The sequence below is a fragment of the Fringilla coelebs genome (genome assembly GCF_963513975.1).
Source record: "Fringilla coelebs genome assembly, chromosome: 2".
NCBI classification, from domain to species: domain Eukaryota; kingdom Metazoa; phylum Chordata; class Aves; order Passeriformes; family Fringillidae; genus Fringilla; species Fringilla coelebs.
This window is the reverse complement of record NC_140029.1, coordinates 23,946,454-23,971,137: the sequence shown is the minus strand read 5'-3', so window position 1 is coordinate 23,971,137 and position 24,684 is coordinate 23,946,454. Positions and strand designations below refer to the sequence as shown.

Here is a 24,684-nt window from a genome sequence, read left to right as displayed (position 1 = left end):
CACAAGCAGCTACATCCCTGCCAGGTATTTAGGGACATGCTTCCCCTTGAGCACTGCTTGGTGATTTAAGGCCCAAGGGTTTTAACCATAAAAAAGAAACTAAGACAGAATTAAGTGCTATTTAATTAGGCAACATATTCACAACTTTAGTAAAGCTGTGTACAAACCACAGATTTTAAGCCTGTACTGAATTTAAAAAAAAAAATTCTATAAATATTCTATAATATAAATTGTGCCCCTTGTATCTTCAGTAATGCCCTTCTCATTTAACTCTACATTCTTGTTTTAATAAAATACCTTTTACTTTAAGTAGCTCAGTTCTGTTTGCCATTATGATAAGTATACTATTTTCTAAGTATACTATTTTCTAAATTGGAAAAACTTGTGGGGCAGGAAATCTTTGTTTCCAGCTTTGCAAAATGTAAATATTAACAAAACACTTTACATTACTGACATGTTTTGATCAACAGAGAAAATAAAAATAAAGATTTTATTCTAACCATATTCTAAAATATGAGCATAAGTTTTATGAACAAGCAGAAGTAAGAATTCAGGAATATCTGAGAGAATCCACATGTTTAAAAGTAAGTTAACATTTCCAAAATTCTGATTGTTATACTTTGTTGAAACATGGGCATATTCAGCATCCTGTAGCAAATATTTCTAAAGCACAAGAGATAAATCTTCATAAAATTATGGACATTATCCAGTAAACAACCCCTGACTGCAGAAAAAAGTATTACCATTGCAAATATATACTGAAATATTCATAAATTTCTATTAATAAATCACTTCTAAAAATATAAATAATTATACTAATTTATCTTCCCTAAAACATCTATAAATGAATCAAATAGAAATTGGGTCAAATACAAGTACATATGACACTACATTACTTCAGGTTTTTTGACCTAACTCCATACTTCCACTGTTTGGAGTTCCTTATTGTCTGGAAAAAAAAAAAAAAGAAAAAAAAAGAAAACCAGTGAATATATTCTTTGGAAAATATTTTATTTTTTTTATTATAAAATGTACAGTATATTGACCTTAATATTATAAAACACTGTAATGTATCAGAGTCTTGTAAAGACCAATAATTTATAAAATGAGACCAATTTCATTGTTACTCTTTCTAGTCTCATAGTCAGATTAAAAAATATATATAAAATAGATAATGAATTAATTGACCATAGCATCCTTAGTAGCTGGCAAATGTATGTTCATACGTTAAGGCAGGTAATCTCTGCATGTATTTTTATTAAAATAGATCACTCTTATTTGCTACTTTAGTCTTTCATTTTGAAGAGCTGATAGAAGCATGAACAGAAAGGTTAATAATCATATTCTATAAGCCTAGATTATGAAAAGGCGCTGCAGGGTATAAAAAAAATTATGTTTTACTAAAGTACTTCTATCACTGCAGCTCACTTATGAACAGTTAATACTTCTTTGGTACTTTTAAGGTGCTTGTTAGAACAAGAAATAACTTTGGACTATTGACAATAGAGTACTTTAGGTCTCATGCTATTGGATAGCATGAAAAACCACATTACACTGTCTTAACAATTTTAAGACCTTTTTCAACATGTTAGTCTTCTCAGTTCCAGACTTACTACCATACTGAGTACAAAAGAAATTCAGACTAATTCCTTCTTATTCTCTTGTTAGCCATTGTTGTAAGCAGTACTTTCCTCTGCACTCATTAGGCAGCGACTTGAACACCAGTATCCAGTCAAAGGCACTTGTTTTAATGTTAGAATATGTGTACGTAGGTTGTTTTAGAATCACTGCCTAGTATATTTTTAGCAGTGCATTTATAGAAGCCTGCATCCCTTTGACTGGACTGCTGGATGACTAATGACCCCTGAGGATGGAGGAATTTGTTTCCATACAGACGGGATTGAGCTCCTGTTGTCAGATGTGATTTATCTGGAAGCTCCCAGGTTATTTCTGCTTTAGGAATCCCAATGGCCATGCAGTTCAGTTTAACTGAATTTCCAGGTCTGGCATAAATGACAGGTGCTGGCTCACTGGTGATCCGAGGAGGATAGGCGATCACAATGACAGGCACAGTCATAACAGAAGTGCCATACTCTGTTGACACTTTGCACAGGTAAGTGCCCCTGTCAAATACAGAAGCCTCACGCACTGTCAGTGAGCCATTCTCCATCAGGGAAAAGCGACCCACGGCCTGGGGGGCATCCATAACCATACCATTGGGCAGTGTCCAGGAGATCTGTGCCCGCTGGTTTGCCTGGGTGATGCAGTGAAGCTGCAGAGTTTCTCCATTGATGATGCTCACCAGGTTGTTGTACTGGTTGCTAATTTCTGGCCTGAGTCCCACCTTGAGGAAGACCACTCGTTCCACATAACCTCCCGGGTTTCTGGCTGTACAGCGGTAGGTCCCAGCGTCCCCAGCAGATAAGCTGCTGATGTGTAAGATCCCATCCCTCTTATGGTAAAATCTGTGCAGGCGACTGCCACTCAGCACTTCAGAGCCGTTGGGAAGGATCCAGCTTGTGCTGGGCTTGGGGTTCCCCTGGACTGAGCAGTTCAGATTGATGCTGTGCCCAGCAATGGCAGTGATCCTTTCACTGACAGGGTCTCTGAAGGAGGGTTTCTCCAAATGGTCTGTGATGAGGAGCTGCACAAGCAGTCTCGCTTCCCCACCTTCGTTGCGCCCAATGCACACGAGCTGCACGGCGTCCGTCTGTCTCACCCCTCTGATGTCCAACGTTCCATTGCGATGCACAGTGATCCTGTTCCCATAGTAGGGAGCCGGTAAGATTACGCCTTCTGGAAAAGCCCACAGGACACGAGGAGCAGGGATGCCCTCAGCTTTGCAGTCAATAAGTTTCCGGCTGTCTCTGGTGGCTGTCTCCCGCACAGATGTTATTGCACTGAGATGACCATTGATTCTGGGAGGCTGAACATCAACATGGATCCAAACCATCTTCCGATCTTCTCCAGCACTGTTCCGTGCTACACAAGTATAGTTACCACTGTCAGACCTTTGGGCCTTTTGGATGAGGAGGGTGCCATCTCTGTATACCTGGTATTTGTCAGACAGGGCAGGAATAGGCCTGTTGGTTGGGGAAAGCCAGGTCACTTTGGGAGTGGGCTCTCCTTTGGCTTCACATGCTACTGTGACAACATCGCCATAAGGTACGTTAATAGCCATGTAGGTTTTGTTCCTGATGGTTGCAGGCTCTGCCACCACTTTGACCCGCACTTTCATTTCATCCTTCCCAATCTGGTTTTCAGCATAGCAGGTGTAGTCCCCCTCCTCCCTCAGTCCAACATCATTGAAATACAGGGTTCCATTATCAAAGACCACGTATCGCTTCGTCCGGCTGCCGCTGTCATCCGACTGCATGAAAGTATTGATCATGCTGCCATCTGGAAGACCCCAGGAGATCTCTGGGTTTGGCAGACCTGTGGCTACACAATCAACTTTCAGGTCCCCTCCATATTTGACCTTGTGGTTATTCTCATTCTTATGTTCTATTTTTGCTGGTTTCATCATCACATTGACTTTGAGGACCACGTAGTCATCCCCTATCTTATTGCGGGCCACACACAAGTAGTCTCCTGCATCTTTGTCTGTAACTGAATGAACAACCAAAGTCCCATTGCTGAATACTTTGATTCTAGTCTCCAAAGTGCTGTAAGGAAAGAAAAAAGAACTTAACATGAGATACAAAATCACATTTTGGGTATTAAATACTGAGAGAAATCTGTGGGAGAATAACAACTCAACAGTATCAAAAGGAAAAAAAAAATAGGAGAGGAAAATTGCTATTGTTAAATAATTAGATGGCCAGAAATTTCCAGGATATTCACCACCAAAAAACAAACGGAAAAAAATAATTGTACTTGCTTGTAACCAAGTAATTTTACTGTGTTTACTGACTTTAATGCTAGTTTTGATCACTAAATAACAGATTATGGTGGTTTTGACTCTTCTGACTACTTGTACATTATTCTATAACATTGAAATATGAGACCTCTGAATTATATAATCCACACATGAGGCTATATGGACCATAATGGAGTCTGATACCTCGGTCTTCAGCTGAAAACAAATAAAGATGAGGAACTTCCTCTGGCATTGGGTATAAATATTAAACCTTTAGAAAAGTCACAAAGAAGCAAAATGGTGCTAAGCATTCCTTTTTTCAAGGGAAAAAAATTCCAGTATGCTAAAAAAGCTATTATTCCTAAAGCTATTATTCCTCTACTTTACTATGGAATGGGTGTATTGTGGTAAAAACCAACTTCCTCAGCAACCACGGTTTTCTTCCCAAAGAAGATCTCCAGTATTTGAAAAGCAGCCCACATAAAGATCATGAGGGAAAATTAAAAAGAAACACAGTATTTTTTTGTTACCACTATGAAGCATAAAAGGCAATCTGGACTTTGTGCTATATATTTTGTGATATACAGTTAACCTAAATATTTTTTTTGTCAATATAAAAAAATTATGACTATGTTCAGCTGTGAAGAAAGTTGTTCCCAATTATGCATTTTAATTACAGTGCATTTCTCATATCTTTATAGTCCTTTAAGGTGAGCTATGAATAATTTATAGCACAGAAATTTGTTTTCAACCAAGTGTTAGGACAGATATTGTAGGAGTGATATTTTACTTGATACTGCAAACATTGGAGAACGGATTGTTTTAGGCACTTATATACAACCAGGTTTGCACAGACCTTATTGTGCAGTAACATTTGTTTATACATGACGTTTAAATTACTGTGTTTGTTTAAGTAATTATAAGTTGATTTATTTGCCCTGTATTTACTGTGTGTAATAATTTGCCTAAGAGATGATCCCTTTTCTCCAGAAGAAAAGAAGGCACCTGTGCAATATTATTCAGAGTAAGCAGCACACAAACTGTATATCTGGACTTTTTGCTACATTTACAAGTGACCATAAAAGACAAACAGTGGCAGCTTATCCTAAAAACTTGAAGCTAACTTTCCAAGAGTAATACTGCTTTCAAGAAAATTATGCTAATACATGACTTAAAATTTTTGATATAATTTGAAATTCCTTCTTAAGGATTGGGAGGATCATTCAAAACCCACAGAAGTCAGGAATGAAACTTGTACGAATATGGGTGGGCTCTTTAAGTTCATCCAAACTGCAATTTACCTGCAACACTCCAAATAGTAATTTACCTGTGAAGGGAATCAATCATCCTTTTGGAAGGCAACCTCCATAATATCCGAGGCCAAGGGTCACCAGAAGCACTACAGTCCAGATGCAGGATGCCACCGTATGTTACATCTGTTCTCTGAGGAGAGCTCCCTGTGATCTTAGCATTAGATGTGTGCTTCTTCACGAGGAGTTGCACTGTTCTCCTGGCAGCTCCCACCATGTTAGCAGCAATGCACTCGTAGGTCCCACTGTCCTTGGGGGAGACGTTGCGAATGTAGAGAGTCCCATTAGGAAAAACAAATAAATTCCCATTGACAAACTGAGAAGGTCGGATTTGCGTGCCATCGAAGACCACCCAGCGGATGTTGGGAGCAGGTGCTGCTTTGGCAGTGCAGTGGATGTTAATGCTGCTACCAAGGGGTAGGGAAATGTTCTCTTGCTTTTCCTGCTGGATGATGGGGGGCAAGGCTGCAATGTGCAGCCTCACTGCAATGCTGTCAGCTCCTGCAGCATTGCTTGCTACACATTTGTAAACTCCTCGGTCTGAAAAAGTTGCTTGCTTGATAGACAAGGTTCGATTTTCATGAAGCATTATCCTGCTTTCTGTGGTTGTGACTGCCTGCAAAATCTTCCTATCTGGGAAAATCCATGAAATTAATGGGCTTGGAGTCCCACTAGCCTGACACTCCATTGCTATGGTATCTCCAAAGTAGACCGTGACATCTCGATAGCGGGAAAGTAAAATTTTGGGCTGGTGGGCTACAACTGTGAGCACAACCATCATTTTATCTTCACCATACAGGTTCTGAGCTGTGCATAAATACTGTCCACGATCCTGAAGCTGAGCATTTCGGATAAGGAGAGTACCATTTTTCCAGACTTCAAACCTTTGTAACTTGCTGTTGGCTGTCATTAGAGCTCCTGTGAAAGTGAGAGGAAAAAAAGAAAGACAAAGTCAAAGGGTTTAAAACGTACATTATTGCAATAAAGAAGTCTTAAGCGAGATTTTAGGCTTACTCAGCACCAATTACAATTTTGGAGGGCCCACATGACACCTTCTGACTCTCTCCATAGCACAAACTAGTCTTTGTTTCTATTGCAGAACTAACCACTATCTTGCAAACATGGACAGTGAGGAAATTTTTGAAGGCCTAGTTTTAGGATCCCTCTTAAATCTTTATATAACTTTTCTGTTCCTTTTGCATATGGAAATGATACATCAATATTTAAGGTAGCAATGTTATATAACTTTTCTGTTCCTTTTGCATATGGAAATGATACACACATCAATATTTAAGGTAGCAATGTTAAAAACTCCTACTCACAAGTATTGCTGTAATAAATTCTAACTGCTATGAATAAGCAGAGTTGACTGCTTTTCACAGCCAAAAATTACTCTTCAAAAACGAACTCGTCAAATGATAGAGGTTTTCTTTTACTACAAGAAACACTGCAAATCTATTATTACTTGTAATTATTAGCTGCAATTAATCATTTTCTCTACAATGACTATAAGTGATAGGAAGCATTTTTCAGTATTTTAAACTACTCATGTGATCATGTTGCACTTCTGTGCAATACCCCTACAAACCATGCGGAATAAATTTTTCATCTGTCTTACCTGTAGAGACTTTTGTCCAAGTAATAAAAGGCTTGGGTTCCCCAACTGCATCACATGGGATAAAAGCATCCATTTCAGCAAGGATGGATATGGCCTGAGACGCTTTTGTGATAATTTTAGGTCTTTCTCCGTGTACTCTAAAATTAGTGGAAGACTGAATTACAGTTGAATTGTGTGGCATAATGCCTCCCATGTAAGGAACAGAGGGAAATTTTTGATGACGATAATGGACATTTTTAAAAGGATGAGCTGTGGTGCTTATTTGTGGTTTTGTGCGCTGAGAAGGAAAGGCTGGAGGGGTGATCCTTAAAACCATCCGTGGTGATGTGGTCGTTGTGGCATGTGGCATTGGAGGCACTGGAATAGCTGTAGCTTTCTGCACTGTAATCCCAGTAGGTAAGACCTGAGCAACCCTCTTCTCATTTGTGTCTTTTGCCACTGGTTGACTAGGAACATCTGGTTTAGGATGCATATTTAAGTTAGGGAATATCCTTGTTCTGTTGAAAAGGAATGGTATTCTGGAACTGGGGTAATAGGGGATCCCTTGGCTTGGTAACCTACCAGCTGTGCCTCTGTTATCTGGAACATGGTTATTCCCAAAAAATCTTGAATTAAGATTGTATCTGTTCTGACCCTGATTACGGAACTTGCTTTCGGTTAATGGATTTGTTTTGTGAAATGGGGAGGCTTCTGTTGGGGTAGCTGTTTCTCTCTGGGAAGCAGAAGTTTTCCTGTCCTGCATGGTATGTGCTGCATACGCTGTTATCTCTGGTTTGTTTGTGTAGTGAGGAGGCTGATGTGTTATAAAATAGCGAAGAGGGCCCTGTGTTACAGGAAGCTTCATTGTGCCTCTTACTGGAACATGCTTTGGAGGCACAACAGGTAGTCTTTGGTTTATGCTTGGTATCATTCCAGCAGGTGGATGGGGAAGACTTGGATTTAGCAGTAAACTGTTGTTTGACTTACTACTAAACAACTCATTGAATTGCTGCTCTTTGGACTGTATGCTAATCCTGTTCTGGTTAGAGGAAGGAGTAGGGTGAACATTCTGTTTTGAGGTCATCACTACTTTGTCACCACCTGCTCCAACTTGTTTTGCTTCTGGGAACCTTTCTTGATTAAAGGCATTACTCTCCTTGGCAGTATAATGAAAAGAAGGATGTGAAGTGCTTGAAATGGAAGGGGGAAGAGTGACAAGTTTTGTAAATGGAATAAAAGCAGGGGATGTAGTAGGAGGCTTTTCAGTCGTCTGTGAATGATAAAACACATGTAACATAGATTCCTTTCTGTCCAAGGAAGATGGCACCGTCCCAGCCTGGGAAGTAACAGATTTCTTTGTCTCTCTAACTGGAAAAGTCTGAGTTTCTGCAGTGCTGAAAGAGGAGGATAAAGTAATTATCTCATACTGCTGAGGTGGCTCAGCTTTTGCTGGTGTTTCTGTAGATACTGTGGGCTTCCATGGCTCCTTTGAAACTGAGAGGTCCTTAAAAACTTCGACTGTGCCAACAGGGATACTTAAGTCACTCATAGTGGGATATGCCAACTGGAATGTTCCAGCAGTTGTTTCATTAACCACAACTTCTAAGTCAAATAGGTTAGGCTCCTCTTGAGATTTTGGTTTTGTTGATAGTATTGAGCTGTTTCTATATGCAGGAGAAGTTGTGGTCCTTGATTGTTCTGTCTTAGGATCCACAGTTTTAGAACCCGCTTTCATGTCCTTTTCTGTAGAGACATTGTTTAATGCTGGCTCACTTTGCTCTGGTTTCAGAGGTGCACTTGACTCTTTCGTGGGAAGTGCATCTTGTACAGCATATGATGATAAAATTGGGATGGGTTCAGTCACTGGAAGTTCCAAGGTTTCAGGGCTAGGAGTGTGTGTCACACGTTTGTCTCCAGGTGGAGAAGCAGTAGGCCTAAAAGAAAAAGTTGTGATCACATCTTTGATTTTTGTAATTTTCTCTGTGACACCCAAATCTGGAATTAAGGAAGGAGTGGATTCCATATGCTCCTCTTTCCTAGCCTGTATTTTGGTGTTTTTAAGATCAGGACTTTTAAGAGTTGCAGAAGTTGTTTTGGTAACAGCTTCAATTTCAGGTGTCCTTGGAATTATAGGCATTGCCTCTGTGGTTAAAACAACACGGGGCAAAGGCTTTGGTCTTTGTCGGATTCTGTTTGGCCTTCTCCTTCTCCCATAAGGCCTTTTTCTACCATGCTGAGTTATAAGTGAAGGCATGGTCTTTCTGTACGGAGTTGTTGTGGTGGCCACAGTGGTCAATCTGCTCATGGAAGAAGCCGTTTCTAACCCCTCTGCTGTTTTATGAGGAGCATTAGCAGTATGCAGAATAAATATGGGACTTTGTTTTGGAATAGCCAAGTTTCTATGTTCCTCTGTTTGAGAATTGTCTGCATATCTGCTGGATATGCTTTCTTGAGTCACTGTATTCCTCTGGGTTTCAGGTTCTTCTTCACTCTGAACCCTGATGGGGGTGACAGCTAGAAAACTGTTACTTAAGTCTGCCACTTTAGTATGACTTGTGGATGTTTTTTTGCGCTGGTATCTTGCATCATTGCTCTTTTCTCTAACAAATGGAAAAGTAGATGAAAGAACAGTAGTAGTGCCTACAGAATCTGTTGGGATGATCTCATCAAACTGAGAAGGTGCCAAAGTTAGGGTATCAACACTAATTGGGCCCACTTCATTTAAATTCAAGGTGCTAGGAAGATTTACAGTCTGAGACTCAGCAAGGAGAGTAGCATCAAGTGGCAGCTCAGCAAAAGCAGAATTTTCTTCAGATATAGAAGATACAGGTTTATCTACATTTTCCACTGTGAATAAACTGCTCTGAACATTAGGAAAGTTTGTTACAATTTTTTTGGCTAGAGGTTCTTCAGTAAGGGCAACTGAATCATCTGTCCTGATATCAAGATGCTGCTCCCCTTGTGGTTGTGGAGTTGGAGAGACAGTGTCCATACTGGCAGGTGTTTCTAAAGCCTTGTGGTTGGAGAATGGTTCAGTTTCTGACCTTATTACTACAGGCTGGACTGAAAACACTTCTGTGTTCTGTGAAGCAGTGACCGAGAATTGCTCATCTTCACCCACAGGTGATGCATCAGCAGAGGAATCCACCACATCAGCTCCCGTCTCTGAAGACGGAGGACTGGCTAAGGGATAAGGAGCAGGAGTAGTTTCCTGCATGACTGATGGCAGTGAAGCTGTTACAGAGACAGTTGTAGCTGTCGTTCTAGGAAGATTCTTCCCACGGACCTTTGCCAAAATGTCAGCCCAATGCTGTGGATTAATCTGTTTGCTTGCCACATTAATTCTCCTTCGAGATTCAAATACTCTCCGGCCTTCTGCAACATTGCTGTCTTGGGTTCCATCAGTACTTTTCCAGATTTTCATTTTCCTTCTGCCCTTCTTCCCCTTTTTAATTTGAGCCTCTGGCACTTGGTCACTTTTTTGTTTTAAAGGTATTTCCCAGTCTTTTAGGCGGTTCTTTCTTCGTGGGAACTCCTCCACCACTCCTGCCCCTGATCCCTCTTCATCATCTATGACCCGCCCTCTTGTTTTTGACAAACCTTTTGAACCTGGGCGCTTCTTTAGTTTGATTCGTTTAAATGACCTGTCAGACACCATTTTATTTACTGTGACCCTTACAACAATCTGATCTGATCCCTGCTGATTGACAGCCACACATCTGTAATGGCCACTATCAGTGACATGGCTTCTTGGAATAAGCAAAGTGCCATTGGGCAGCATATAGCCTCTTGAAGAGTTTGATAAATCATTGAGTACCTGACTGTTTGGAAGAATCCAGCTCAACTGAGGGTCTGGGATGGCAATTGCATTGCATGGCAAAGCTATTGGATCTCCAACATTTTTTTCAACTCTCACTACATCTGAATCAGCTATCTGAATAGCTGCAGGCTGTACAACAAGCCTGTAAGCCATTACGTCCACATCATCCCTCACTTGGGCAATGCAGTGGTACACACCTCCATCAGTGTAACTCACTGCTTTGATGATTAGCTGGCCACTACTGAGAATGGAAAACCTACTGTCTTTCTCATTAAAAGGTGCCTGCAGTTTAGTTCCATCTGGAAAAAGCCACTGAATGGAGGGGCTCTCAGAGGCTTTCACACTGCAACTCAGCTGACACTCTGACCCTTCCACCACACTCTGTGCTGTCCTTGTGCTCTGATTTTGGTCTATCATTACCCAGTTTCTCTGCTGCCTGGTGGTTTTGGTATGAATTGTCTGAGAAAACACAGTAAAAAAAGATAGCACCACTTTTTTCCCTGTACTCTGACGCCTGTTTAATTGGATATTTATAAGAGGCTGCATCACCCAGGAAGGCTCAGCCAGTATTTGAGCTTTTACACCTGTGTAGTAAAGAGCATCATAATCTGAGCCTTGTCTGTACTGATAGCTTATTTTAGGCTCTTTTCTGAGCATAAGTTCCCTCTCTAATTTAACAGGTACTTCACTGTAGTAAGCTATAAGCTTCCATAATTTTTCATAGTTTTCTCGATTCATTGGACATTCAAAATCCAGTGCAATTGTGGCATTTATATCTATCTCCTGAGCCTGGATTTGATTCCACTGAATGTTGGTAGAACCTGTTGGTTTTTTGATTTCACAGTTCAGGTGGACTATATTGCCATGCTCATCAGTCATATTTAGAGTAATGTTCCACGGCGAGGACTGAAGTTCTTCCAGAGGGAGCTCGTAACTGTCACCATCTTCCTCATTTTGAGCACTGCTATTTTGCCTCAGCGAGGACTGAATTACAGGCTTCCTACAGGAAATATCTTTCAAGTTTTGAATATCTTCTTTCTGCAGTTGTTTTGGGCTGCTGCACTTAGCACACAGCTGTCCCCCTTCATAGGCTTTGTCCTTTTTGCATTTTAAAACACCTGCAAAAAAAAAAAAAAAAAGAGACAAAAAATAAAAGGAAAAACAAGAGATAAATAAGCTGAAAAACTGTTTTAGAGTTAGACAGCTCTCAGAAATATGAAATAAACTTCAGGCGGACTGCATTGTCACATGACACATAAGGCAAGACTTATAGAATGGCACCTCTTGGTTTTACAGCTGAACAGGCACCCGATTCTCATTCTGACCATGATTTCTTCTGACTTTAATGAGAGGATTGAATTCTCCATCCTTCAGAAATTTAGATTCACTGCCTCTGAATTAAATGCATAGAAACCGAAGTGTGCAGGGCAACATTTAAATCAGTAACAAACTACTCTGTCAAAAAGTCTACATTTGTAGTGACAGCTCAACTTGTGGATCTAATATGAAGAGGAGTGGGACCTTTCTGCTTTCAAAAATATAGCATTTACCAGAGAAATGTGTGAATTCCTCATTAAATAATCCAGGAAGCTTTCTATTGATCAAGAACAGCATTGGCAGTACACAAAACACTTTACTGTAGCTACCAAAACGGACTGACTAGTTCTTGCACTTACAAGCTATTTATCAGCAGGAAAAAAATAAAGTGCCACTTCTTCCCTGAAACAATTATAAACTTTGCAATAATACAAAAAAAAAAAAAAAAGGTAAAACAGAGAAGGAGAGCTAGACCAGGAAATTACAGTCTTGACTCCTCTCTTCTGTCAAGGCAGACTGTTATCTGCAAAGTAACAATCATATATTTATTACATTGTTCTGCTCACTCAAATGTACCTTAGGCATTCAGTTTGAAGCCATATAGTAAATAAAATGTATTACAGTTATTCTAGGAATAAGTATCATCCTGAAGAATGAGGGATCTTTGAAAGAATGAAGAATATACCGATGGGTTGTAAGGCAAAATGTCAGGAGAAAGGGAAATACATCTCATACCATTATTTTAATTGAAAATATGTGCTTTGCTAGTTTGAAAAATTAATTTTCTTGAAAGGGTGTTAAAAATTAAATACATACATACATACATATATATATATGCAGTTTGTCACTTGCATATTCAAACCGGATGTTTCAAAGATAAGGAAAAACTGGCCCACAATCAGCTTGGCAGTGGCTACACTAGTCTGAAGAAAGTTAATAACTCTTTCTAGACAGAATTCCCAAAGAAGTTAATATTATAGTCATATACAGATACAAATCTGTCATACATGAAAATGGCATGGATAAATTATTCCTCCCTCCAAAAATCACTACTGTTTTAGCATAAAGAAGTAACCTAACTGAATAAAAATGCTAGCAAGCCAACACTGCACTAAGGAAGGAATGTTCAGCTAATATATCATTATTATAACTTACAGTAAAACTTGACATACACACACAATTTGAATCAAGAACAGAATGTAAGAATACTAAAATGTAAGCTAGTGAAATACAGTATTTCAGTTAGATGACTCAAATATCTGTTTAGTCAAGAAGACTTATATTACTCATTCAAGCATCACACATTCCTAAAAAGCACCGTCCTACAGTCAAGTGCAAAATCGCAATGAATTACGTATTCTAAGACGACAAGATCTATCATCATTCACCGTATGTGCTCCAAAATCATTATTTAAACCTTGGGATTCCATCACTTATTTGAGATATCTTCAGTTAAAATTAAATGCCAATTCCCTTTTAATAATCTAGCAGAAGCTCTGGTATGACACCAGCTCTTCTGCTGCACTGAGATGCCCAAACTAAAAACTGACGCTCAAACCCCTTCTCATTTAGTGTATTTCTGATACAGAAGCATTATAAACCTCTCTTTTTTGCTTCTGCACACAATCAGAAGCATTCCAGCTGAGGCATTGTGATACTTTTCTTGACTCTAAGACTGAACGAAGATTGACAAGCTATTTTATAAAAAAAAATACATGTTGAAAATAAATACATTGCAAGCACTTGAAAATACTTAATACAGATTTGCTCCATCATAAAAGGAAGTTGTGGTCAATGAAGAAACACAGATGGACATGAAAAATGCATACTAAAGCCTTAATGTTAATAGATTCAAAATTAGAGGGCTTAATCAGGAATTTGGTAACCTGATTTCCCTCCTTCCATGGACAAACAAGCTCAAATCCAATGTTAACAACTTCCATGAGAGGGTACAGTCAGCATCTTTGTTGGCTGAGGACAATTGGCAGCCAATTCTGCTGCACAAGGAAATGCAGTAAAAGGCTATAACCCCTTTCCAGTTATAAACTTCACTACCACTTCCATCATCCCGAATGTAATGGCTAATTTCTTCGCTGTTAAATACATATTTTTATCTATTGAAACAAAACTGCTTGCTTTTCACAGTGCTTTTTAAATACACACATTTATTGAACAGTAACAGAATTTAATACTGCACTTAGACATCAAGTAGGTAAAAATACTAAGGAAATAACAAAACCATCAACACATAGAACAGGGAAAAAAAATCAACATTAGGAGTTCAATGAACACTGGTAGCATGTGTTCCTACCTCCAGAAACATCATTCCATTCAAGGAGCCACTTCAAACTGCAGTCGCAGTCCCACGGATTTCCATGAAGGTAAAGATTTTCCAGCAGTGGCATGCCTTGAAACATCCCGGCAGGCAAGGTCCTAAGAGCGTTTTCAGATAGGTAGAGATGTCTTACTGTTGACAATTTGAAGTAATCAAGGACCATAAATGTTGAAAAGGTGTTGGGGTGAAGCTGCTGAAGCAAATTTCCTTCCAGGTGGACAAGTCTTAGAGAGGTTAAACCATTAAAAGCATTTGGATGAATAAACTCAATTCTGTTGTGGTCCATGTGCAGTCTCATTAAGCTTGAAAGTCCTTGGAGAGTTTGGCCAGTTATGGCTTTCAATTTATTGTAACTAATTTTGAAAACCTAAACAAAAAACAAAACAAATGTCAATTAAAAAAAAAAACCAGATTATTTTTATTATCTAAATCCAAAAAGAATAGCAATCAAGCAAATTTTTTCCTCCCACATTCAAATCTTTTGCACCACTGAAAAATGATATGCTGGTCAGAAGTAGACTAAAACTGAATGTTAGTTGGCATTATCAAGTTAGGCATAGGCATAGTTAATAGACATCCAATGTATTTTGGGGGGAAATGATATGTTAATCCTAAAAAGGCACTATAAAGAACATTTAGCTTTATTTTCTGTTACTCACTGAAGTTAGTTTTGAAATTAAGGAAAACATAAGCATTACCTGTAGAGACACAAGATCTTTCAAAGCACCATTAGGAATATTCTGAATATCATTTCCATGTATCATGAGCAATTCCAATTTTGTAAGTCCTGCAAAGGAGTTTTCATATATAGACTGTATACTGTTGAACCTGGGGAAAAAAATCACACATGCAGTTACAATTTATACACTGACTGTCAAGGACTGCAAATGTAAAATTAGTATAATCTAACTTTCAGGAAAAACTGGAGGGACTTTATTGCATTGTCAAAAGGCCAGAAATTACTGACTCTTACAAGGCCCAAGCATACTTAGCTCATGTTTATACTACGATTTCTTTCAACTCACTTTGTGGCACTTTAGCCATAAATTAGGAGCAAAAGTAATAAATAGGCATTTAAGGTCTAATAGTTGTCAGTATATTTTTCCATGCAGCTCAGTTTATAGAATGGAAATAAGTTAATGGCCTGTGGCCAAACCATGATGCTATGGAGCCTGGCAAACTAGACAAGCTGCAGTGTTGCCAAAGCAGCATTTAACAATAAATACATAGGGATTTGGAGAGTAAACATTAAAAATGGGTTATCTCCCAAACAGCACAAGCAGCAGTAAGTCACATCCTGCTTCACTTACTGTTACAGCATGTAATTGGCTACATTAACTAAAAACACGAGATCTAGGAATTGACCTTCCAATTCCATCATTTCAGACTTGAAACTCCTCTTAGATAAGGAATACAGAAAAATCTACTCTTTGAAAATGAATCAGTTTTGCTTTGGACAAGCAAATCAGGCATTATTTGCCAGTTTGGAAGAGTTACGTTTGTTGGCCTAACTCTACATTTGCATTTTTCATATGTATACAGAAAATTCAGTGTATTCTCTAATCTAGGCATGAAAAGCCTTAAAACTAAGCATAGAATTTTTGAGATTTTTCCAATTTCTTGGTATTTTCTAGAAAGCAAGGGAAGACCAGCATGAAATTAAAATACTTTGAATACGGAGAAAACACTTTTGGATCTTCACCATGTTATCTATCTAAAGATCCTTAATTTGCTAAAAATTTATAATGCTGTATGAATATTTTTAATCCTCCTGCAGATCCACCAAGGCTATAGCAGACATCTTATTCAAATTCTTTATTTCAAAATCAGTCCTTCAAAAAAATTTACGAACTTGACTAAATGTAAATTTTTCCAGAATAATTACCAGTTAGAAAAATAATCGTCACCTTCTAAGTGCATAGCACCTAAAGTAGCAATATGATAAAGGCACTCTTTCAAAGTGAAAGTGCAACAACAGGCAGTTAAGACTATTTCTTCCTGGGAAAGGACGCAACTCAAAAAATGTCATTTGTAGTGATGAAATACAAAGGGAGGAAATGTTTTTTATGCTAACAGTATATCAAATAATGTACTTGAGTAAAAAAACAGCCCAAACGCCTTAGTAACTAAGAAGACCATATCCCATTTTAAAAAGCAATTTAGGGATCTGAGTACATAATTCTTTAATATAGCTTTTCTGAGCACAAGAGCATTTTGGGAATAAAATTAGGCTTTAGGTGGATAAAATATTGATGGATAAAAATTTTAACTATAGAGAAGCAAAAAATAAAACCTAACCAAGGTCACTATTGTCAGTCATTGCATGATCAGTTGCAGCTTAGGCTGCAGGCCTTGAGGTTGTCAGGGTGAGTTCATCATGGGTAGTGGGGCAGCCCTGAAACCAAGCAGAATAGGACTTTGACTCTTGCACTGTTCTGTGTCACACAACAACCCAACATGGTACTTTTGTGATATGAAGCCTACCAATAGTCCCTGCCTTCTTGTCTCAAAATCTGACAGATGTGAGTTGGCAACATCTTGGCAGAGGACAGTGAGCTGGAGTCTGAGCAATCTCTTCCCAAAATATGCTTATACTGTGCTTGGTTGCTTAAAAAAAACTGCAACAAAACCACAACTCCAAAGGCAATGGATCAACTCTCTTTCCAGTGTATTCATTTAAGATAGGCTATATCTCATTGCTCTCCAAAATGCTCCTGGGTTACATCATAGAATTTCACTCCTACTGTATATAGATTTTTTTTTTTTTACATCAGATATAAAATTCCATATTCTGTAGAAATCTCGTAACACATTTAATTAAATATCTTTTTTTAAACACTCTAAAAGACTAAATGTTCTATCTGGCAAAAAAGAACTCACACCGTGATAAAGATTTGCTCGAAAATAATAGCAACTTTTGTTTGAAACAGAAAGGCGAAGCTAATTCCTCCATGCCAGCAGCTGTGGTGTTTGAAATTCAGCACCGATGGGTAAGCACCCATCTCTGCGATTCTACTTGAGAAGAACACACAGAGGTCCTGGTTTGCCCCAGCGGCGCGAAGCACTCCAGGCGTCCGCACGAAGAGCACAAAACTGTTTGCTCCAAGCTGCCATACGCACCCGAAGTTGATTCTCTCCACGTGTTTGGGGATTCGTGCCGGCACGGCTGCCAGGGAGCGGAAGGTGCAGTGGACCTCGGTGGGGAGGTAGCAGGCGCAGGGCTGGGGGCAGCCCAGGGCGCCCAGGGGCAGCCCCAGCCCCAGCAGCAGCACCACGGACAGCGCTCCAGCCGCCACCCGCTCCCCCATCTTGGCGCCTCCCCTCACCGGGCTCCTCCTGCGTTGTTGTGGGGCAGGGAGGAAGAAAAGAGAGAAGAAATTATTATTTTTTAAAACTTTTATACACTCTTTATATATTTTAAACCCTTTCTATACTTAGTGATTACCTGCATTGTCTAGAAAGTCTGTAGACAATCAAGGCCAAGTTCCGTTGGAAAGCCATTTTCTTTATTCCATGTCATTTTCTATTTCAGTGTCAATTTTTCCTCCATTACTCATTTCTACTAAATACCTATTCTAAAAAAGTTATGCTATCTCCCTATGGTAATAAATGTTATAGGCTTATTCTGAACATCAAGAATAGTACTCATCTCACAGAAAAACTAGAAAACTTTCAGGGACATAACTAGCTCAAGCAAATTGCCAGGGCTCCCTCTACAGTCAATGAAAGAAAAAAAAAAACCAAGCCATAATCACTTGAAGATGAATAATATCAGTTATGTACCTCATCAGATAACTAGAAATAGTACAACTGAGCTCCATTATGTCCCAAATTAGCAAACTCACCTCACCTAGCTGCCTAATTTTTAGACAGGCTATTAACATTTGGTAGGGTAAAATGTGGCTCAGTTAATCTCATTCATAATAGATATGGGCAATGATTGAGATAGAAAGTGAAAGAAAGAATTGGTCGGTCATAGATTTAGACTCTGCCATCCTTTGCTATGGGTTGCTCTGTGATGTTGGTTACACTCTAACATTGCAATCTAAACCAAATAGGTATTATGACAGATCTGAAATTATAAAACTAGACAATTTGTTTAAAAGCGTAAGCACAGACCTCAGAGAAAAGTTTATAGCATGTCTTCTAATACTCCAGTTCACATTTTTGGAACTGCGCTTTGAAGTCTGAATGGCTACAACCATGGAGAGTCATTTAAAGAAGCACGGACAAGAAAACACAACTGTTACTGATTTTGAGCACTGGTAATTTCTGAAAATCAAATAATTTATGTAATGTCTTACTACCAATTAAGCACCCTAACACTGGACAAGTAAGTTTAAAACACTTCTTATTCCTACCAACAGAATAATTTGAAAGCTTTTCACATTAAAGTCATACAAGATCACAGGCTGCTATTAGTAACAGACATTTAATATTCCTGCTTTTATACAACACTGTGAAAATTACAGAATTCACTTGTACCAGGTATTATTAGTTCCATTAGTTATTTGCTTGTAGTATAAAATTCAGATTTTCCCTGATCTGCAAGCAACAAGATGCACATTTTTTCCCTAAGATCACCATGTGCAAACTATTACAGTTCAAAGGAGAGGCTTGTTGGGAGGAAGAGCTTTCCCAAATATCTGTGGTCAAGTTAATGGGACGTTTAGCATTCTTTACGAGACAAATAGCTTGTAATATGTTTAAGAATTTTCAGGTGCTGCTTTCCTTACATTCTCCTTAATGAAAATTCCTTCTACAAAACACGCCTATTTATTTAGATTCCTTTTGTCCCTTTCAGGACACGCTCACTGAGGTGAAGAGGAGGCTGCAGTGGCTTGTGAGGGGCTGTGGAAGGGCCGGCCGGCGGGACTCACCGTGCTCTGCCCGGGTCAGACTGACGCACGGCCGGGCCCCGCTCCTCCGGGATGCGCCGGGATCTGCCGCTGCCGCAGCTCGCACCGCGCCGCCCCGCCACACGGGGGCGCGCTCCGCCACCCCTCCGCCATTGGCTGCCTCCACCGCCCCGCGCGGCGTGCCGGCCAATGGGCTGCGGCCCCGCCCCGGGAGGCGGGGCGCGGGCGGAGCGCCGAGCGGCGGCGCTGCCCGCACGGCTGCCGGCGGGGCGGGCGGCGGGAGGGCGCGGCCGGTGCTGCGCGGCCCGGGCCGTGCGCGAGGAGCGGCTGTGCGGAGGAGAGCCGTAGTCCCCCTCGCCTCCGTGTTTCTTTCTGCCGTACCGGAGGACAGATGCTTCCCATTAAGGAAGCATGTCCCCGCCGGACCGGGCGACGGGAGTGCCCGAGCTGAGGGCGAGCGCCGACACACGGCGGCACCGGCTGCGGGACGCCCGACGGTCGCCAGCCGGGCAGCCCAGCCGCCTCCCCGCTCCCGCGCAGTCCTGCCGCGGAACCACAAAACCCAACCCGTCCCGTACCCGACCGCGCTCCGGCAGCGGTGACGTGCGCCGCTCCTTACCTGCGGCTGGGCGAGGCGCTCTCGGCAGGCGCTGCCCGCCGCTCCCGATGCTCCGGGCGGCTGCGGGCGGCCGGCGGCGCGGGGCCGGCGGTCACCTGGACCCCGGCCTCCCCTCCGGCACCGGCTCGCCGAGCCTCATCGCTGCCTGCGGTTGCCCGCCTCGACGCCGACTTAGGACTCCTCATCACCCGTCATCCTGCGGGATCCGCCGCCGCGGCTGGGTCCCCCCGAACAAGCATAAGCGATGCGAGGCAGCCGGGCAGGCACCGCCGGGTGCTGGTTTGTATTGACTGCTATTGTTTCCCAGCACTCCCCTTCTCCGGGTGCCCCAGGACGCTGCCGAAAGTCGGGACGCCGCAAGCCCTCAGCCCCGGCGGGAGCCCAGCGCGTCGCTCCGGGAGCTCCGTGGGCCCGCGGGCGGGCGGGCGATGCGGGCGGCTCCGCGCCGCCGGACGGGCTGCCTGGGAGCGCAGCTCTTCCCGCGGCGGCAGCGTCCCGCCGCCCGCCGCCGCATGAGGACCAGGGATGCGGGGGCCGGGGCGCCGCGCTCCGCCCGCCTGCCCGCGCCGGGCGCTGTGCTGGGGGAGGGCGCGGCGCAGCGGCTCCTCTTGCGGGGTGGGCGGCACCTCCGGGGAGGGGGCGGCTGCGGGCGGGCCAGGGGCGGGCGGTGGCTGGAATGGGCTCCGGAGCCGGCGGACAGGGGTCGCGGCAGTTGCGGTTTCGCGTGCGTTCGGGACCTGAAGGTCACGGAAAGTTTGTCTCTGGGACTCGGCTGCATCCAGCACTGTTGAAGTACTCAGACGTTTAGCTACGCATCTTGTGCGCTCGCACACACGTGTACACACAGGAGTACAGAACATAATCCCTAACTGGACCCACCAGTTTCTTTCTCTTTCCGTAGTGATATGGGAAGAGAAAGGACAAGGTTTAGTGGTGGGCTTGGCAGTGCAGGGTTAATAGTTGCATTCGATGATCTTGAGATCTTTTCTGGCCTTAAAGATTCTGTAGTTCTTTGATATAGGTCTCCCATCGCAACACAAAGAACAAACCTGACATTAATCCTTATACTTCATACTGGCGCAGTTCTGCTGCAGAGACCTGTATCCTGTCTGTGTGTGGGAATTTGGTCTCTGCAATCATACTGAAGGACAGACACTCCAATAAATGCATGTGAACAGAAAATCTCAGAACTGAAATAGAGAGGAAATTACAACAATAGAGAAGAAGACAGGAACCAGTAATTAACCAGACTGAACAGAGACCTGGTCATTAACTGCCTTTTAAAGTCCACCCGAGAAGCAAACTTTAGTTTAATAAAGTCATTAAATCATTGATATCCCTCTTCTTAACTTCTCTCTGGTATTGGCAATTGTTTCAGTACAGGAAAGTAAGCCTATCTCTAGTCCAGTGAAAAATGCATGATTCAGAAGACCATGCATTAGTATCTAATTGGTTCCACTGTGTGGTTTTTGGATATGTACAATTTTCTGTTCCCTAGATAGCCAATGTGGCCGTTTCCCTCATCTGTTCTAAAAAGCCAAAAACCTCAGTCTTTCAAGTTGCAGAAATGAATATGGACGCATCTTGAGTCATAAGAATGCCTCTGAGTTTTGGTGTGGAGCTTTCAAATTCCATCTCCAAGGTCAGTAAATATAGGGAATGACATTATGTTCAAGGCTGTAAAATTGTGGCCAGCAGGTCATCACCAAATTAATAGAAATAATCAGAAGCCTAATTGATTAACCAGTTTTGACTTTGAAACATGTGAGAGGTGTGATTATCAAAAGGGTTGGTGGGCAAATGTCTTCAACTGTTAGCAGTAAGCTGTTGTCAGAATCTGGACAAGTCATATCTTCCAAATGCATTAATAAAGTTTCACTTTCAAAAGAAAAGCTCATTATCCATGCTTTTAGCTGCAGAACCTTTTTTGTGTTGTGGTGTGTTGTCTTTTAAGTTGGCAGCTTAGCTCCAGACAGCTAACTTACTCCAGTAAGTCTCCCTCACTTACCCAGTTTGATATGAGGGAGGGATTTGGAAGGGGAAAAGTCTGAAAAATTGTGGGTTGAGATAAAGACAGTTTGATAGGTGAAGCGCAACAAAAGCAAAACAAGGAATTCATTCACTACTTCCCATGGGCAGATAGGTGTTCTGCCACCTCCAGGAAAGCTGGGTGTCATCATGAATAAAAGTGACTTGTGAAGACAAATGCTGTAACTCCAAACATCCCCCCTTTTTGCCTTCCTGCCCCAGCTTCACATGCTGAGCATGACACCATATGGTGGATATCCCTTGGATCAGTCGGGGACTGATCCAAGGAGCAGTCCCAGCTGTGTCTCCTGTCAGCTCCCTGTGCATTGCCAGCCTGCTTTCTTGCAGGATAGTGTGAGAAGCAGAAAACACCCCAGCACCACATCAGCCTTGATCAGCAGTAAGATAAAGCATCCTTGTGTTTTCCACACTGCTTTGGTCACAAATTTAAAACACAGCACCATATAAGCTACATTTAAATAAATGCCAGAATAAAATATTGCAGACATTTAGAATAACACCGCTAACATGATGTTCACTGTCTTCAGCATAATTTTTTTTCAGCCAAGCAAAGCCAATACCAGCCCATGTTGTTGTATCAACTCTGTATTAACAGTAAATGCATCAACAGTTCACAGGTAAAAACCACATTACTTTGACAACAAAGCACATCCAGCTCTAATATATATGTTTAATTTATTGCAAAATTTTACCATTTTTTAAATGTAAATTGTGAGAATGAGAAGTATTAAGGACAGGATTTTTTAAAACTGATGTGTAGTGCTTACAGTGGGGAGTTAGCAGTAAATATTGTCTGTGATACGAAACTTGTAGACGCTACATGTGCTTGGACAGCCCTGTGGTCACAGTATTTTTTTTAGTTTTTTACCTTGAGGTTTCAGCTATATTTCAAAAGGAGGCAGTTACTGGTATCTAGATAGCTGCTGCAGCAGTATAATTTCTCTGATGCTAGCTTGTGTGGCATCTGGTACAGTAAATGGTTGGAAAACATCTTTATAAGCTGTTTCAAGTTTTCACACTGTGTATAGGGACAGGCAGAGCACATGAATGGTGAAGGAAATCATCCATGTCACTGATATTTGCCATTTCAGCTGTGGTACCTGCTGTTTACACAGAATTTACAAAATGTTTCAAAGGAACAACGAAAACCGAGTAGAAATACGTGAACCGTAGGGAGCACCAAGTGAGTTTCTGATACAGTCATTTCTGAAAGTTAGTCTGAGGGTAAAAGGCTGCTCACACGAACAAGAGCCTGTTTGTTGTAGGTAGCATCAAATGACAGGCTTTTTTGGCAGGACTGGGAGGCAGCTAAGGGTAAGCCAAGCATGAAAGTTTGAGGAAATGGTACAATTAGAGAGAACTGTCTTTCTTATTTTCACTGAAGTTCACTAATTGTGAAATACCTTCACTTTGTTCAGATTGGCAGTGTTTGAGGGAAAATTCCATCACTACCACGGTCCTTGTGGTCGCTTAGCTCACTGGCTGAGAAGTTACCTTCAACCTTCAGTAAGAGCCAACATCAAAGCATGGTTTTGGCAAACTATTGTAGCCTGTCTGTTCTCTTAGAAATGAAGTTCTGAGTTTTCTAGGAGCCAGTTATCTGTTTCTCTTTTTGCAGCTGCAGTGCTAGGATGTTGCTGCCCTTTGCAAGGGCTCTTCTATATATCCTTCTTCAAACAACTTATCTCCTCCTTGCCTTCAGGTTTTCCTCTTTGTTTGTTTTTTTTTTTAACATGGTTTAGCTGCTCTTAATGGTTTTAAGCTGAGAGTAGGTTTAGATTGGATATTAGGAAGAAATTCTTCACTGTGAGGGTGATGATGCACTGGAACGAGTTGCCCAGAGAAGTTGTTGACACTCCATCCCTGGAAGTGTTCAAGGAACAACAACTCCATGCAGCACTACAGGCTGGTGGCAGAGTGGCTGGAAAGCTGCCCAGTGAAAAAGTGCCAGGGGTTGTTGGTCAACACCTGGCTGAACATGAGGAACATTGGAACAGGCTGCCTGGGGAGGTGATAGAGTCTGGGAAGTCTTCAAGAAATGACCGGACATGGCACTTAGTGCTATGGTTTAGTTGGCATGGTGGTGTTCAGTCAAAGTTTGGACTTGATGATCTTGGAGGTCTTTGTCAAACTTGATGATTTGATGATTCTATTCTATGATTTTAAGGCCAGGTTTTATGGCACTCTGAGTAAAGTGGTAGAAGGATGATCTTTAAGGTCCCTTCCAACTCAAACTGTTCTATTATTCTATGATTATCCTTCTTGCCCCAGCTTCTGCTTCTTGGTATATCAAAGTGTACTGGTTCTTGCTGAAAGAATAGCTGTAGATGCAATGAAACTTACAGTCTTGTTCCCCCCCTATTATCTCTGTCCAGTGCCATCCTTCTCAGTTGGGATTCTCTCTCAGTTTCTCTTGTCAAGCAGCCTCATGCAGGAAGGAGAGAGAGCACTGAGATTCTGTTTATTAAACAAGACCAAATTTTTTGAAGTTGAAACTGATGGTTTTTATTTGCTGTGGTTTAACAAAGCAAGGAATAGACCATCACAGTCTTGTTGGTGAATAAACTTGATGGATGGGTTGGCTTTCCTGACAGCTGTCTCCAAAAGAGCAGAAAGAGGGAGCCCAGAAGACTGAAAATCCCATGAGTGACATACATGAAAAACCACCAGTGTTTAAATGCCTTCTGTTGGAGCTGGTAATAAATTAACTATTGCTTTTACCACTTGGCAGCAAATGAGGGATAAATTTTTGCAGATGAATTAGGGTCTTGTTTAACTTCCAGCAGAAAAATGAAGAATTCTAGAAAAGTTGATGGACTGCATTCAACTTTATGATGCAGAAAAACAAACTGTTAGCTTACAGAAATAATACCCATGTGTTGTCATGACTTGTTCACTGCTTGTCTTCAGGCACTGAGT

The 24,684-nt window shown here is 41.4% G+C and overlaps 1 protein-coding gene across 1 annotated transcript; it reads right to left on the bottom strand.

Moving 5' to 3' along the window:
• Positions 1 to 1,753: 1,753 nt before the first annotated feature.
• On the bottom strand, positions 1,754 to 19,901 carry MXRA5 (matrix remodeling associated 5; the record flags this gene model as incomplete). The annotated part of the gene is made up of 7 exons (XM_084227094.1): positions 1,754 to 3,665; positions 5,187 to 6,087; positions 6,788 to 11,704; positions 14,215 to 14,605; positions 14,937 to 15,066; positions 17,359 to 17,574; positions 19,717 to 19,901. The coding sequence occupies 7 exons, from the start codon at positions 19,899 to 19,901 to the stop codon at positions 1,754 to 1,756; spliced, it is 8,652 nt and encodes a 2,883-aa protein (XP_084083220.1).
• Positions 19,902 to 24,684: the final 4,783 nt, after the last annotated feature.